At 44.8% G+C, this 12,470-nt stretch overlaps 1 protein-coding gene across 16 annotated transcripts in view; it reads right to left on the minus strand.

Annotated features, from left to right (window-relative positions):
* Positions 1 to 12,470, minus strand: part of BTRC (beta-transducin repeat containing E3 ubiquitin protein ligase) — a 278,342-nt gene that overhangs the window by 26,348 nt on the left and 239,524 nt on the right. For 15 of the 16 annotated variants that reach the window (XM_056529521.1, XM_056529523.1, XM_056529517.1 and 12 more), the window contains 3 exons: positions 11,569 to 11,818; positions 9,687 to 9,805; positions 5,577 to 5,687 (listed from right to left, as the gene is read on the minus strand). In XM_056529521.1, the coding sequence (XP_056385496.1) occupies positions 5,577 to 5,687; positions 9,687 to 9,805; positions 11,569 to 11,818 (480 nt within the window). Of the gene's footprint in view, positions 1 to 5,535; positions 5,688 to 9,686; positions 9,806 to 11,568; positions 11,819 to 12,470 lie in introns of all 16 variants that reach the window. The other variant, XM_056529531.1, reaches the window with a different exon arrangement.

Consider the following 12,470-nt stretch of genomic DNA (forward strand, 5'->3'; position numbering starts at 1 on the left):
AACATAACTAGGGGTACAGAGAGCCTTAACACCCCACAGGTGTTTGATAAATATTCATGAAGTGGGATGTGAAAATGAAAAATTAAATTTTTTTTACACTAAAATGCTGGGGTTACCCCAAATTTTTCATTTTCACAAGTGGTAAAAGGAGGAAATGTCATTGTAAATGTGTAAATACATTTCTTTGGAGTAAGGACATACCTAATGTCTGGGCGTAAACAGCGTGCACACCAGTCTCAGAGGTGCCGGAGATCAGTCAGGGTCCTTGAGCTTTGGCTTTCTCCTATGGAGCCAGAACAGTGGGACCCCCCCTCAAGGGGCATTACATGGGGTAAATAACTGGGGTACACTAAGTAACTAAAATGGGGTACAGTGGGACATAAAATTATAAAACAGAGTATGTTCCCAGAATGATGACCCAGAGCATAGCCAAAACAAAAAAATATGCCCGCCCCAAACCCTATGCTCGGAATCATCATTCTGGAATGTGATATGATATGTGTGGCAGTCCCTAACCTGTTGTCTCAAATACGCACCCCGCTCAGGTGGAGAGAGAGCGCTGCGCATTTGAGGCAACATAAAAAGTCCCCGATGATAGTGACTCAGTGACCCATTTTTTATAAAAAAAATACCCCCAGAGGTCTTATCAGTTTTTTTTTTTTTTTTTTTTTTTTTTTTTTGGGCTTAAACATTTTTGTTGGGCAATTTAGTGGTTTTATGGGGTTAAAACTTGGAATGTTCTCTGGACTTGGTACACTTGGGTCAAATTGTGGAAAATTAAAATGAAGAGGGAAAATTTAGAACTCCATGGAAGTGTGATACTCCCTGAAGCAATCCTTAATGCAGAGGCCCGGATGATCGGGGCAAGTGTCACATTGATAGGTTGTGTCCTTCCGAATCCCCCTCTTGTAACACACTATGCATCTTTTCTGGGCTCGTCCCTTCATTCCAGTGTGGGGGACCTCACCTGGAAAGTGTTGGCCTGGGATGATCCTGGCACCTATTACTTCAGTTCCTTGGGAAGTCCGGCCTGCTCTTTCCCGGTCGCCAAAGATCAGGACCTTTATGACTTCTTCTTGGAACTGGAGGAATGTCCCTGTGTTGCCAGCGTACTGGGACAGTACAAAAGAGTTGTACATGGCAACCTGTACCATGTAGACCGCAACTTTCTTGTACCATACCCGTGTTTTCCGCATGGCGTTATATGGCTTGAGGACTTGATCAGAAAGATCAACTCCCACCATATAACGATTGTAGTCCAGAATACAATCGGGCTTGAGGACCGGTGTTGTGGTACCTCGCACAGGGACAGGTGAGCTGCCGTTGCCATGAATAGTGGTCAGCATAAGGACATCCCTCTTATCCTTATACTTCACCAGCAACAGGTTTTCATGGGCAAGGGCATGGGACTCACCCTTGGGAATAGATGTATTAACAAAATTTAGAGGGAGGCCTCTCTGGTTTTTCGGCACGGTCCTACAAGCGGACGTGGATCTGGCGGCAAGGGATGTGAACAGAGGAATGCTGGTATAAAAGTTGTCCACGTACACATGGTAACCCTTATCCAGCAATGGGTGCACAAGCTCCCAAATGATTTTCCCGCTAACACCCAGAGTGGGGGAACAATCTGGGGGTTCAATACGGGAATCTCGTCCCTCATACACTCTAAACTTGAGAGTGTACCCGGAGGTACTCTCACAAAGTTTATAGAGCTTCACGCCATACCGCGCCCGCTTCGAGGGAATATACTGGCGGAAGAGGAGTCTCCCCTTAAAACTGATAAGAGACTCATCAACCTAGAGCTCCCTGAGGGGTACATAGGCCTCCAAAAATTTGGCCCCTAAGTGATCGATGACCAGCCTCACTTTGTAAAGCCGGTCATAGGCGGGATCACCTCGGGGTGGACATGCCTCATTATCTGCATAATGCAGGCATTTCCAAATGGCCTCGAACCGCCTCTGTGTCATGACCATACTGTAAAGCGGAGTCTGGTATAAGATGTCCCCGCTCCAGTACTGTCTGACACTGGGCTTTTTGACCAGGCCCATAGGCAGCAGGAGGCCCCAAAATGTCCTCATTTCTGCTGCATCAATGGCGCACCATTCATTGGACCTGGCCAAAAAAGAATCAGGGTGGTGGGCGATGAACTGCCTGGCGTACAGATTCGTCTGCTCCACCATGTGATTGACAAAACTGTCACTGAAAAAATAACTGAAATAGTCAATTTCCGTGAATCCAGAATTGTCAATCCGGACAATTGGAGTCGACAACAAACTCCGGAACCGGTGGCTGATAACCCTCAGGAGGTCTCCAGACAGGTTCACCGGAAGGGGGCTCCGGTAAACTTGTCTGGGGGGTCGGACTACTAGTAAGAGCGGCATCACCACTCGCACTAGTGCCGGCCACTATTCATGGGGGGTGCGTGGCCTCGCCTGGCGGCGTCTCCGCCGCCGTGCAGGGGGCTCATCTTCACTGCTAGATGATGAGGAGGACAATGAAGAACACAGAAATGTTGGAACTTCATCGTCCTCACTGACAGATTCGGAGTCTGAGGCAAGAAAAGCCCGGTGAACCATCACCTTTTTTCTACGGTGGCGGGGGGCGGTGGTGGGGGGTGATGTACTGTGTGTGTGCTTGATGTATACTAAATATAACGGTGTGTGATTAGAAATCACACACAGTTATATGGGGGGAAAAAAATGCTGCAGCCCCCCAAAAAATGGGGGGGGGGGCCGGGGTGGTCTAATGCAGCGCCCTGAACCCATAATAGGGCCCGGGTCACACTAAAAAACTGCAGAAGACCCTTGGGGACCTATTAGGGAGTCAGGGGGGGAAACATTTTTTTGTTTTTACTTTTTTTTACTTAGTTTTTTACTTTTTACCCTACCTTTCCCTGGGCTGTATGCTTTCCCTGATCTATGGGGGGCTTCTTTTCTTCTCTGGGGGCTCTGATCTTCGGCAGAGGTGGGGTCCCCAGCTTCCTCCAGCAGCTCTGACTGCTGACTGAACCCAGCCAGCCGCGGGAGCTGCAGGAGGATGCTGTTAACTCCTCCCCTGCCGGCTGCTATTGGCTGGACAATCGTCCAGCCAATAGCAGCGATCCTGGGGGGGTGGCAAAATCGCCACCTCCCCATAGATACAGTGGGTGATAGGGGGTGTATCATACACCCCCGATCACCTTGTATCTCCGGGTCAGCGGGTCACACATGACCCGCATCGCCGGAATAGCCACAAATCACATGTGTGAATTCACATGCGATTTGCGGCAATCGCCGACATGGGGGGGTCTAATGACCCCCCTGGGCATTTGAACGGGATGCCTGCTGAATGATTTCAGCAGGCATCCCGGTCCGATCCCCGCCCGGGGACCAGAACTGCCCATGATGTAACTGTATGTCCTTGGTCCTTAAGACCCAGGGTGTCGGGACGTAACGTTACGTCATGGGTCCTGTAGGGGTTAAAGCGCAACTGTCATGAAATTTTAGTGTAATAACCTGCACACAGCCTTTGTACTGTGTGCAGGTGTTGTGTACAACAATTATTTTACCTCATATTTGCAGGCTTTCGTGACGCTAAAAAGTGCTTTTAATCAAAGCCACTGACGGTCGGATAGGCGTGGTGCGAGGTACACGATGCCCCGCCGCCGCCAGGCCCACCCACACGCCCACTTTGTATCTCAGTGCTGTGACCGTTGTGAGATTGACAAACAGGTCCCAGCGCATGCGCCCTTCAACTAATGTAACGCGCGCGCTGCTGCGTGTCATCCAGCAAGCGCTCGCTCCTGCGCTCTCTGGACCTAGCCCTGCGCAGGCGCACTGAGGAGGATAACGTTGGCGGGAGCGAGTGCTTGCTGGATGACACGCAGCAGTGCGCACGTTACATTAGTTGAAAGGCGCATGCGCTGGGACCTGTGTGTCAATCACACAGCGATCCAAGCACTGAGATACAAAGTGGGCGTGGCGGCGGTGGCGGGGCATTGTGTACCTCGCACCACGCCTATCCGACCGTCAGTGGCTTTGATTAAAAGCACTTTTTAGCATCACGAAAGCCTGAAAATATGAGGTAAAATAATTGCTGTACACAACACCTGCACACAGTACAAAGGCTGTGTACAGGTTATTACACTAAAATTTCATGACAGTTGCGCTTTAAACGAGATAAATGCTGTTTTATACTGGGCTGCCCTCCCAACAAGTTTTAAAGAGGCAGGGAACTCTTCCGTGCTTGAATTTATTTTATATGTATTACAATATTATGTGCTAAGACATTCTACCTGTGCTGTCTTTTACAGCATTTAGAGATATGCTTAACAGCAAGTCACATGGATATAGACACAATAGGCTGGTCCAAAATCTATATTACTTAAAATGGGAACATTTTCCGGGCATGCTCTGATGACCAGAGGGCATTCAGCAGGAACGATGAACTGTAAGCATCACTATTGTGAAAATACTGTCTTATTGGTGCCTCTTTTCACTGTAATCCTGTCTGTGATGATGGGAAGACTCTTGGAAAATGGAAAGCTTAGTGGCCAGAGTGAAAACTGCAAGATTTTAGGATAATTTTATTGAAAAAAAAACATAACAAAAAATCCTAAAAATATGTTTAACATTGACTATTTAAATAGGCACTGTCACATGGAAAAACGCCTCCATTTAGGAGAACGAGCCAGGAGAAGTTCACGCTTAGCATGTTCTCTCCCTGCTCTGTTTCATGTGATAAAGACATAATCTCAGTGACCGTCTATTGTGACACATCGAGCATGTCTCAATCATGTGACATAAAGCAGGGAGAGCGCTGTATTCTCCAGTCTCGTTCTCCTGATCAAAAGGAGGTCCGAAGACTCAGACTTTCATCAATCAACACTTTTGACATATCTCTAGGACATGTCAAAGTGACAGATACACTTAAAACAATAAGTCGTTGTCTGAAGACACTTTCCCTTTAAGGAATGATTCCACTCCCTGATGTCTTTACGCAGAGTCAGCAGTTTTGGTAGCTCAAATCTGCTTAAAGATTCCCTTTTAAAAGGATGTTCACCCAAAATACAACAATGGCCTTACTTTTAGTAAGTAAATCAGGAAGTACTACCCTGGTTTACTTAAGCCAAGGTTTAGTATTCAGGGTATTGTTTTTTTTCTCTTTACAACTGGGTTGGACATTTTTTTAAAAGTGACTAAGGGAATGGCAGCCATATCGTTGTTAACTCTTAGTTATAGTCTTAGAAACTGATAGCAAAAATGCCACTTTGTGATAACAAAATAATGTTTGTCAATTTCTGAAAAGCCACTTCAAAAAAGTGTCAAACTATTTGGCTGCACTTCCTGTTATCAAGATGGCTGCAACGACAAAATGGAAAAGTATCAAAGTGAAACTTCCACTCATTCATCCACACTAGGTATACTGTAACAGATTTCAGTGCTACATAATATGCACACTTTTTGAACTATAAGATTTCATTGCAATGTTGTTTGGTGACCTCTGTATGTAAAACAAAATAACCAGACATTGACAATGGATCTAACTTCTGATCACCTGAACTGCTAAACAAGAGAAAGGGAAAAGGACAGATGTACCCATCATAGGCTCCGCTGACTATCCTCTTGTTGTCAAAGCGAATACATCGTACCAGTTCTTCATGTCCTTCCAAAACTCGTAAGCAAGCTCCACATTCTATGTCCCACAACCTGAAATGACCAGAGACTCTGTTAGACAAAACATAGCCATTCAATAAACTTTGTTTAGCAAATCTCTTTGCTTTTACAGCATACTCCACATTAACTAGTACCATCACTAAATTAACTTTTCTAAACTAACTCAGGCTATGTTTCCTAACTACAGCTAACACCCCCCACGTCCTTACATTTTTTTTTTAAAAGCTTTAAAAAGCTCTGTATCTTACCTATCTTCTTTCTCACATAGTGTGAGTTGCCGACAGGAGGATGTGGGCATGCCCCGGCAGGCACTACATTACTGAAGCCTGCTGGGGGACCGCTTCTGCCCTCACTTCACGCAGACAGAGTCTGGACCGATGAGGAGCAGCGGAGTAAGAAGCTGCAGGCCGGCCGGAAGAAGGTGAGAACTTCTTCCACAGCTCTGTCACCTATCTCCAGCACGCCATTTCCAGAGCAGCTGTGGGCACAGCGCTTGCCCTCACTAGTCTGATTGACAGACAGGGAGCAGCGCTGTTCTAGTCACATGTCCCGGCTGCAGTCTGCGATTTGGGACTCATGCCAGGCCAGCATGAGTCCAAAATCTATAACAGACTAGCGCCCGGTTCATGTATGGAGACCCCTAGTGGTGGGTTTTCCCAAAATGAAATTAAACATATAAATATACTTTTTTTTTTAATTTTTATTAAATATATTTAGGAACTTGTTAGGAAAGGCTTAATGTGCAACATATTAAAACACTTTTTTTCCATTAATTCTTTAAGTATTTTTAACCATCCACTAGTGATCATGAGCCATGAATTTAATTAGCTCAATCCTTAAGATAGTAGGAAGCTGCTATTAGAAGTGGTAGTGCCCCTTTCACCTAGGGAACCCTGACAGACAAGCACAGGATCAGATCAGATCAATGCCAGGGTGCATATAGAATATGTAATCGATCCTAGAATCAGATTTGAGGCTTTAGTTCTTTATGGCGAGTACAGCCAATGGCACAGGAGGTAGTAGTGACATCCTTTTCAAGATGCAAAGAGAGACCAAAGATCCCTTAGTCATAAAAAGACAAAAGGGGAAGATTGATCAAAACCTGTCCAGAAGAAAAGTTGCCCACTTGCCCATAGCAACAAATCAGCTTGCTTCTTTCATTTTTAACAAGGCCTCTACAATCTGATCAGAGGGCAGTCCACCACAACATTGCTGCTCATGTACATTTTCCATTATTCAGTTGATGCTATAATAACTTTCCTTGTATTAGTCGTCTGATGCAGTCGGCTGAAGGAAAACAACTCCCATTGTGCATTTCAGCACAGTCGAACCTTTCTAACCATTAATCAACAGAAAGACCTCATCGCGTTTTATGCATCTCCTATAATCCTGAGAGCACCTTCGTATGCCGACCGTGCTCTGTGCAGAAATACGCGCTGCCATAAAAATGGCTGTTTATTTGCAGCCATTATAAAGTGGTTTATTTCTATAATGTTATTTAGGGCTGGATATCTATACAGAATTTCCCATTCATCATGGAGCACAATCAACTGCCTCGCTGTTTGTTATTGACTGTGTAGTTTCTCTTCGCTTAGATATTGAGTATGAAATAACAGCTCCCTCTAGAAATGGATTGGCTGCTTCCCAGTAAAAGACTCAAAACTTTTTGCCTGCTGTGTTATTAATAATTGGATAGAACTCCCACTGTTGAGAAAAGTAGGATGTAAAATCTTTATTCTAAAACAACATGGGATTAAAAGACCCAGAAAGAAGTAAAAAGAACTAGGAGAGATACAAGGATACTCTGCGTGGCAGAGCTCGAGTTTCCTGGCGTCCATGCTTTGGTCACTTCCGTTTTATTGCATAAAACACTAGTAAGTATACTAGCTTATGGGTTATGTGAAGGTCTTTGCACAGTACTACAAAACAGTTATTGTCCTCCTACACTTACTAGTAGCACCAACTTCAGCTGTAATAAATGCAACCAAGCAATCTGAGAGAGATCCCAGCTGCACCAGTACATTCAAAGAATCTAAATCAGTTAAAGAGGTACTCTACTGGCCAGCATTCGGAACCAAATGTTCCGAACGCTGTTTGAGCGCTGCGGGGGTCAGCCACGCCCCCTCAATGCAAGTCTATGGGAGGGGAACTGGCGTCCATCACGCCCCCTCCCATAGACTTGCATTGAGGGGGGGGGGGCCGTGACGTCACGAGGGGCAGCGCGAAACCAGTGTTTGGAACATATAGTTCCGAATGCTGCCAGTGGAGTACCCCTTTAATCTAGTGGACCTGAGAAATGCGTTGTCCAGTTGTAAACCTAATAAAGTAAATGTTACCCTGTGCATTGCCCGTGGTCTTCTTTATACCAGTATTTAGCAGCGCCTCTAAAACCTCCTTTTTGCCTCCTACCATATTCACATGGCATGTCGATCCGTTCCTACAAGGTGTTGGATTATGTCTGAGTACAGCAGCTTATTTATCCTTTACACCTACCTTTGAGTTGTGCCTATTGCAAGCACAACTCTTGGTTAGTATATCACAATGTTGTGATGGTTGAATTTACACCTATTGAGAATCTACACAAGGGAGCAACCTCTTTCTCTTTTTTCTACCCCTCCCCCTTATCTGTAACCTGGACACAAGGAATGCCGCTCAGCCAATAAGTGATTGAGGTAAGTCACCACTGTAGTCACCGCTGTAGCATTTTCTGCATGTCAAAAGGGGACCAGTAAGTGGTGATCAACAGAACTTGGGTGACTAAATGACTTAATGACTAGTATGATGGAGTCTGGTGTTTTTGAATGCAAAAGGAACAGTGCAAACCGAACAATGTTTTGCAGCAAAAAAAAACCTGAAATGAGTATAATATATAGTTATTAAATTAGTTTTCCCATGACATTATGATCATTGGGGGACTACCCTTTGCGAGAGCTTCCCCAATTCTGTGAATGAAGAGGATGAGGTTCTTTGGCATATTTACTGTACAGTGATACTCTCCAAGTGAATGGGTCAGTGTTGAAATATGGCTGTGCAAGAGGAGGTCCTGGAAGTTGGATATCCACTGATTTTAAAGAGAATTCATACCCTAAAATATACCTCATCCCTTTCTATGTTCACTCAAAAATAGAGAAACAGGAAATGGCCGCACATCCATAACTTGTACTGTGATCTAATAGCTTCTCAGCATTATTTCAAAAACTAAAAGGTTGTTCGGGTACCTTTTGATCAAAACTTGCAAGCTCATTCGCCACATCAAGCCCACCTGATAAGAATGGGTCTCTAAACTAACGCTGGTGTAACCCTGGGCGTTGACCATCCCGCTTCGTCATCAAGCCCACAGGGGGAACGACCCAGTGGCCAAGCAGCCCCACTACTGCCCGACCAAACCTCCGGCTCTGGGCCACCCACCCCACAGACAAAGCATCACAGCAACAATGGCTGCCGCAAAGCACCACACCAGTGTGAACACCTACCATGTGCTCCCTGCCAGAGTGCTGGAGAATGCTAGGAGGAAACCCTTATGGCACAGCCGTTTTTAATTAGCTGGGGTTTTTCATCATAGGGGTTTCTTGCAATGATTTTTCCAGTCCAGTGGGGAGAACATGGTAGGTGTTTACACTGGTGTGGTGCTCTGCAATGGCCATTGTTGCTGTGGTGCGTTGTCTGTGGGGTGGTGTGGGCAGCAGTGGGGCTGCCTGGCCACTGGGTCATTCCCCCTGTGGGCTGCAGCCCGGCACTACGCCAGTGTTAGTTCAGGTACCCACTCTTATTAGGTGACCTTGAGTTGGCTTGCTTGTTTTGATCAAAAGACACACTAACAACCTCAACCTGTTAGATTTTGAAATTATGCTTAGAAACAATAAGATCTTCGTACAAGTTGTGGGTGTGCAACAATCCCTGTTTCTCTATTTTTGAGTTCTTTCTATGGTAGGAAAACCATTCAAAAGTTTTTGTTGGAAAAAGAAAAAAAGCATTTGTATGGGACAGGAGTCACATAAGGTTTACCCCAAACAGGTGCTTAGACATGGTTACCTGATGGTATTATCAGATGAGCCGCTCACTACTAGTCTATCTCGATACTGTAGACAAGCAATCCCACGTTTGTGACCATTTAAGGTGCGTACAAATTCACACGTACTTGTGTTCCACACCTGATGAGAAAATTCAAACAAATCAATCCATAATAAGCAATTATACAATAGCACTGAAACCTTTACAAGATAAAGATAGCGAGGAAGGTATTATTGCTATATGCAATCTGATATTTTCATCTAGATCCCATTAATGCAGTTTCATCCAGCAGTTTAAATAAGCATAAAACGTGTAATATCTAAAAGTTACATTGTGGAGATGTCCTAAAGAAATGTAAACTTTGGAACTAACTTCTTTAGGTAAACCAAGAGCAGGTTAGACCACTTCTACCCAAACCTGATGGTAAAGTGAATGAGAGTGCTATAAATAAAAAAAACTCACCTTCTCTGATCCTCTGTAGCTGCCGCTACAACGGCTCCCAGTGAGCACTGTTTGTCCTCACAGGAACTGCCTGCTCAGCCAGCCACTGATTCAGGTAGGTCACCAGAGGCCAGCGACTGGTTGAGTGAGAAAGCATCTGTGGGGACAACATGGCACAGGAAGGAGTGGTGGGCAGCAGGGAATTGAAGCCATCAGATAGCTAAAGGGATTAGGACTAATATGTATAGTTTTTTTTTTTTTTTTTTTTTTTACAGCACAATGACTCACTTTTAAAAAAAATATTCAGGTCTGGAATACTGCTTTAGCTAAAGTTGTTTCTTAATTCTCAGGATCAGCATAAACTGGAGTAGGCTGGGTTCACACGTTTTGTTAAATACGGTTCCCGTGTACGGCTGGGAGGAGGGGGGGGGGCTTAACCGCGGCGCCCGTACTCAGCCGTATTCGGCAACCGTATTTAATGCATGTCTATGAGCCGACCGGAGTGAACCGCAGCCTCTGGTCGGCTTTGTTTTCGGCCGTATGCGGTTTCCCGACCGCAGGCAAAAATGTGGTGTGAACCCAGCCGTAGCTAGATACCTTCATGGTTTTAACAAAAACATTTTTTACTGCAAGTTAAAGTTTTAGGTAAGTAGAAAGTTTGTACTATGCTCTGTACTTCTGTAGTGTTAACAGTCTGTAAGTAAAAAAGTTCCACCCACAAAAAGTTATTTTTTTTTTTTTTAGATGTCAAAAGTTGTCAACCAAATGCTTGTTTGACTGACAGCTACTCCACCACACTTATGCATACTCAGCTTGGCCGTGCATTCATGGGTTTAAATTAGGGGAGGAAATATCTCTTGGGAAAGCAAAAAGTTCAGATTAATTTCACTGTGTTTCATCCTTGTCTTCCTCTACATCATCTGCTAGAAAAGAGTTAGGAAGTGCCCATACACATCAGAAAGTTAAAGATAAGATGTCTGGTCGCAGGGGTCCTGTCGCTGGGACCCCCAACGATCTCCCTGCACTATGGTGCCAGAGGCTCGTGATGTCACAGCCACGCCCCCTTGTGTTGTCACGCCACACCCCCTAAATACAAGACTATGGGAGGGGGCGTGGTAGTTATGAGGAGGCGTGGTCGTGATGTCACAAGCTTCCGGCGCCCCATCGCTAGTCATCCGACATGGAGCAAAGCTCGCTCTGTGCACCGGATGACTGGGGTGCCGTAGCAGAGATCAGACAGCTTTGGATAGGGGATAATATGTCTAGGGGTGGAGTACCCCGTTAAGTTATAAAGATTTTACAAAATTAATGTCATTGTTACAGCTCCTCTAGTAGATACCCCCCACCCATTTCTTCCAGACTTCTTGAAGGATAAATATGCACTGATAATCTGCTTGTTGCTTCATCACTGCAGACTATCTGTACTGGTGGCTGGGATGAGACCAGCTCAAGAATCTCTTACCTTAATAGTTCTGTCCCCGGATGCGGAGACTATGTACTTGTCATCAAAGTCCACCACATTTACAGCAGCTCTATGTCCTACAAGGACCCTCCGTAGCGTGATATCTGTGGCAGACGCCATATCCCACACTGCGATGGAGCGATCTTTGGAGCAGGTGACCATCATGCCATTATTAAAACGTAAATGCAGCACGGCCTCGCAGTGGTGAATCAGCGTATTCAGCATCTCTCCCATGTTAACATCCCAAACCCTGCAGTGAAACCAGTCACATGAGATGGGAGATAAAATAAGAGCCCCGCATCAGAACACTTTAATATTTCATGATATGAAGTAAAGTAGCAGACAGCACAATTCTCTAGTTTATCAAGTTTTCTCCAAATCCGCAGTTAAACTCTGATACACAAGCCTGGATGAAGATTGATTCTGTAACCCAATGAAAAGCAGCAGACATAATATATTAAAGGGAAAATTACATGAATATTGGGACAATTTTTTGAAATATGAAGAAAAACAGATTATTCACCGTGCGGCTTATTGCTTTTGTGTCACTTATTTAAAATTCAGTAGAAAGACGCGTTTCACATTCAAGGAGAAAGCTGATTATTATGGGACTAATGCTAGTTATGCTGACTAGACATTTCTCAACAATCACAGCAGAGAAGGCAATGAAAATAAAGCTAGTGTATTATATTACAGCTTTCCCAGGGTAAACCATACAGCATGAAAACAATGACTCCCCCCCTATGTGCTAATGTAAAAAAATGTAATGCCAGCAATAGGCCTAAGTAGGGCAATTATGGAGATCATGCACACAGATCATATTCAACTCTTCATAGAAAAGGAAAAGGAAAAGATTATGGGGGAGATTTATCAAAAAAGTTGCCGAGTTGCCCATAGCAACC

This window comes from Hyla sarda, chromosome 7, assembly GCF_029499605.1.
Source record: "Hyla sarda isolate aHylSar1 chromosome 7, aHylSar1.hap1, whole genome shotgun sequence".
NCBI classification, from domain to species: Eukaryota; Metazoa; Chordata; class Amphibia; order Anura; family Hylidae; genus Hyla; species Hyla sarda.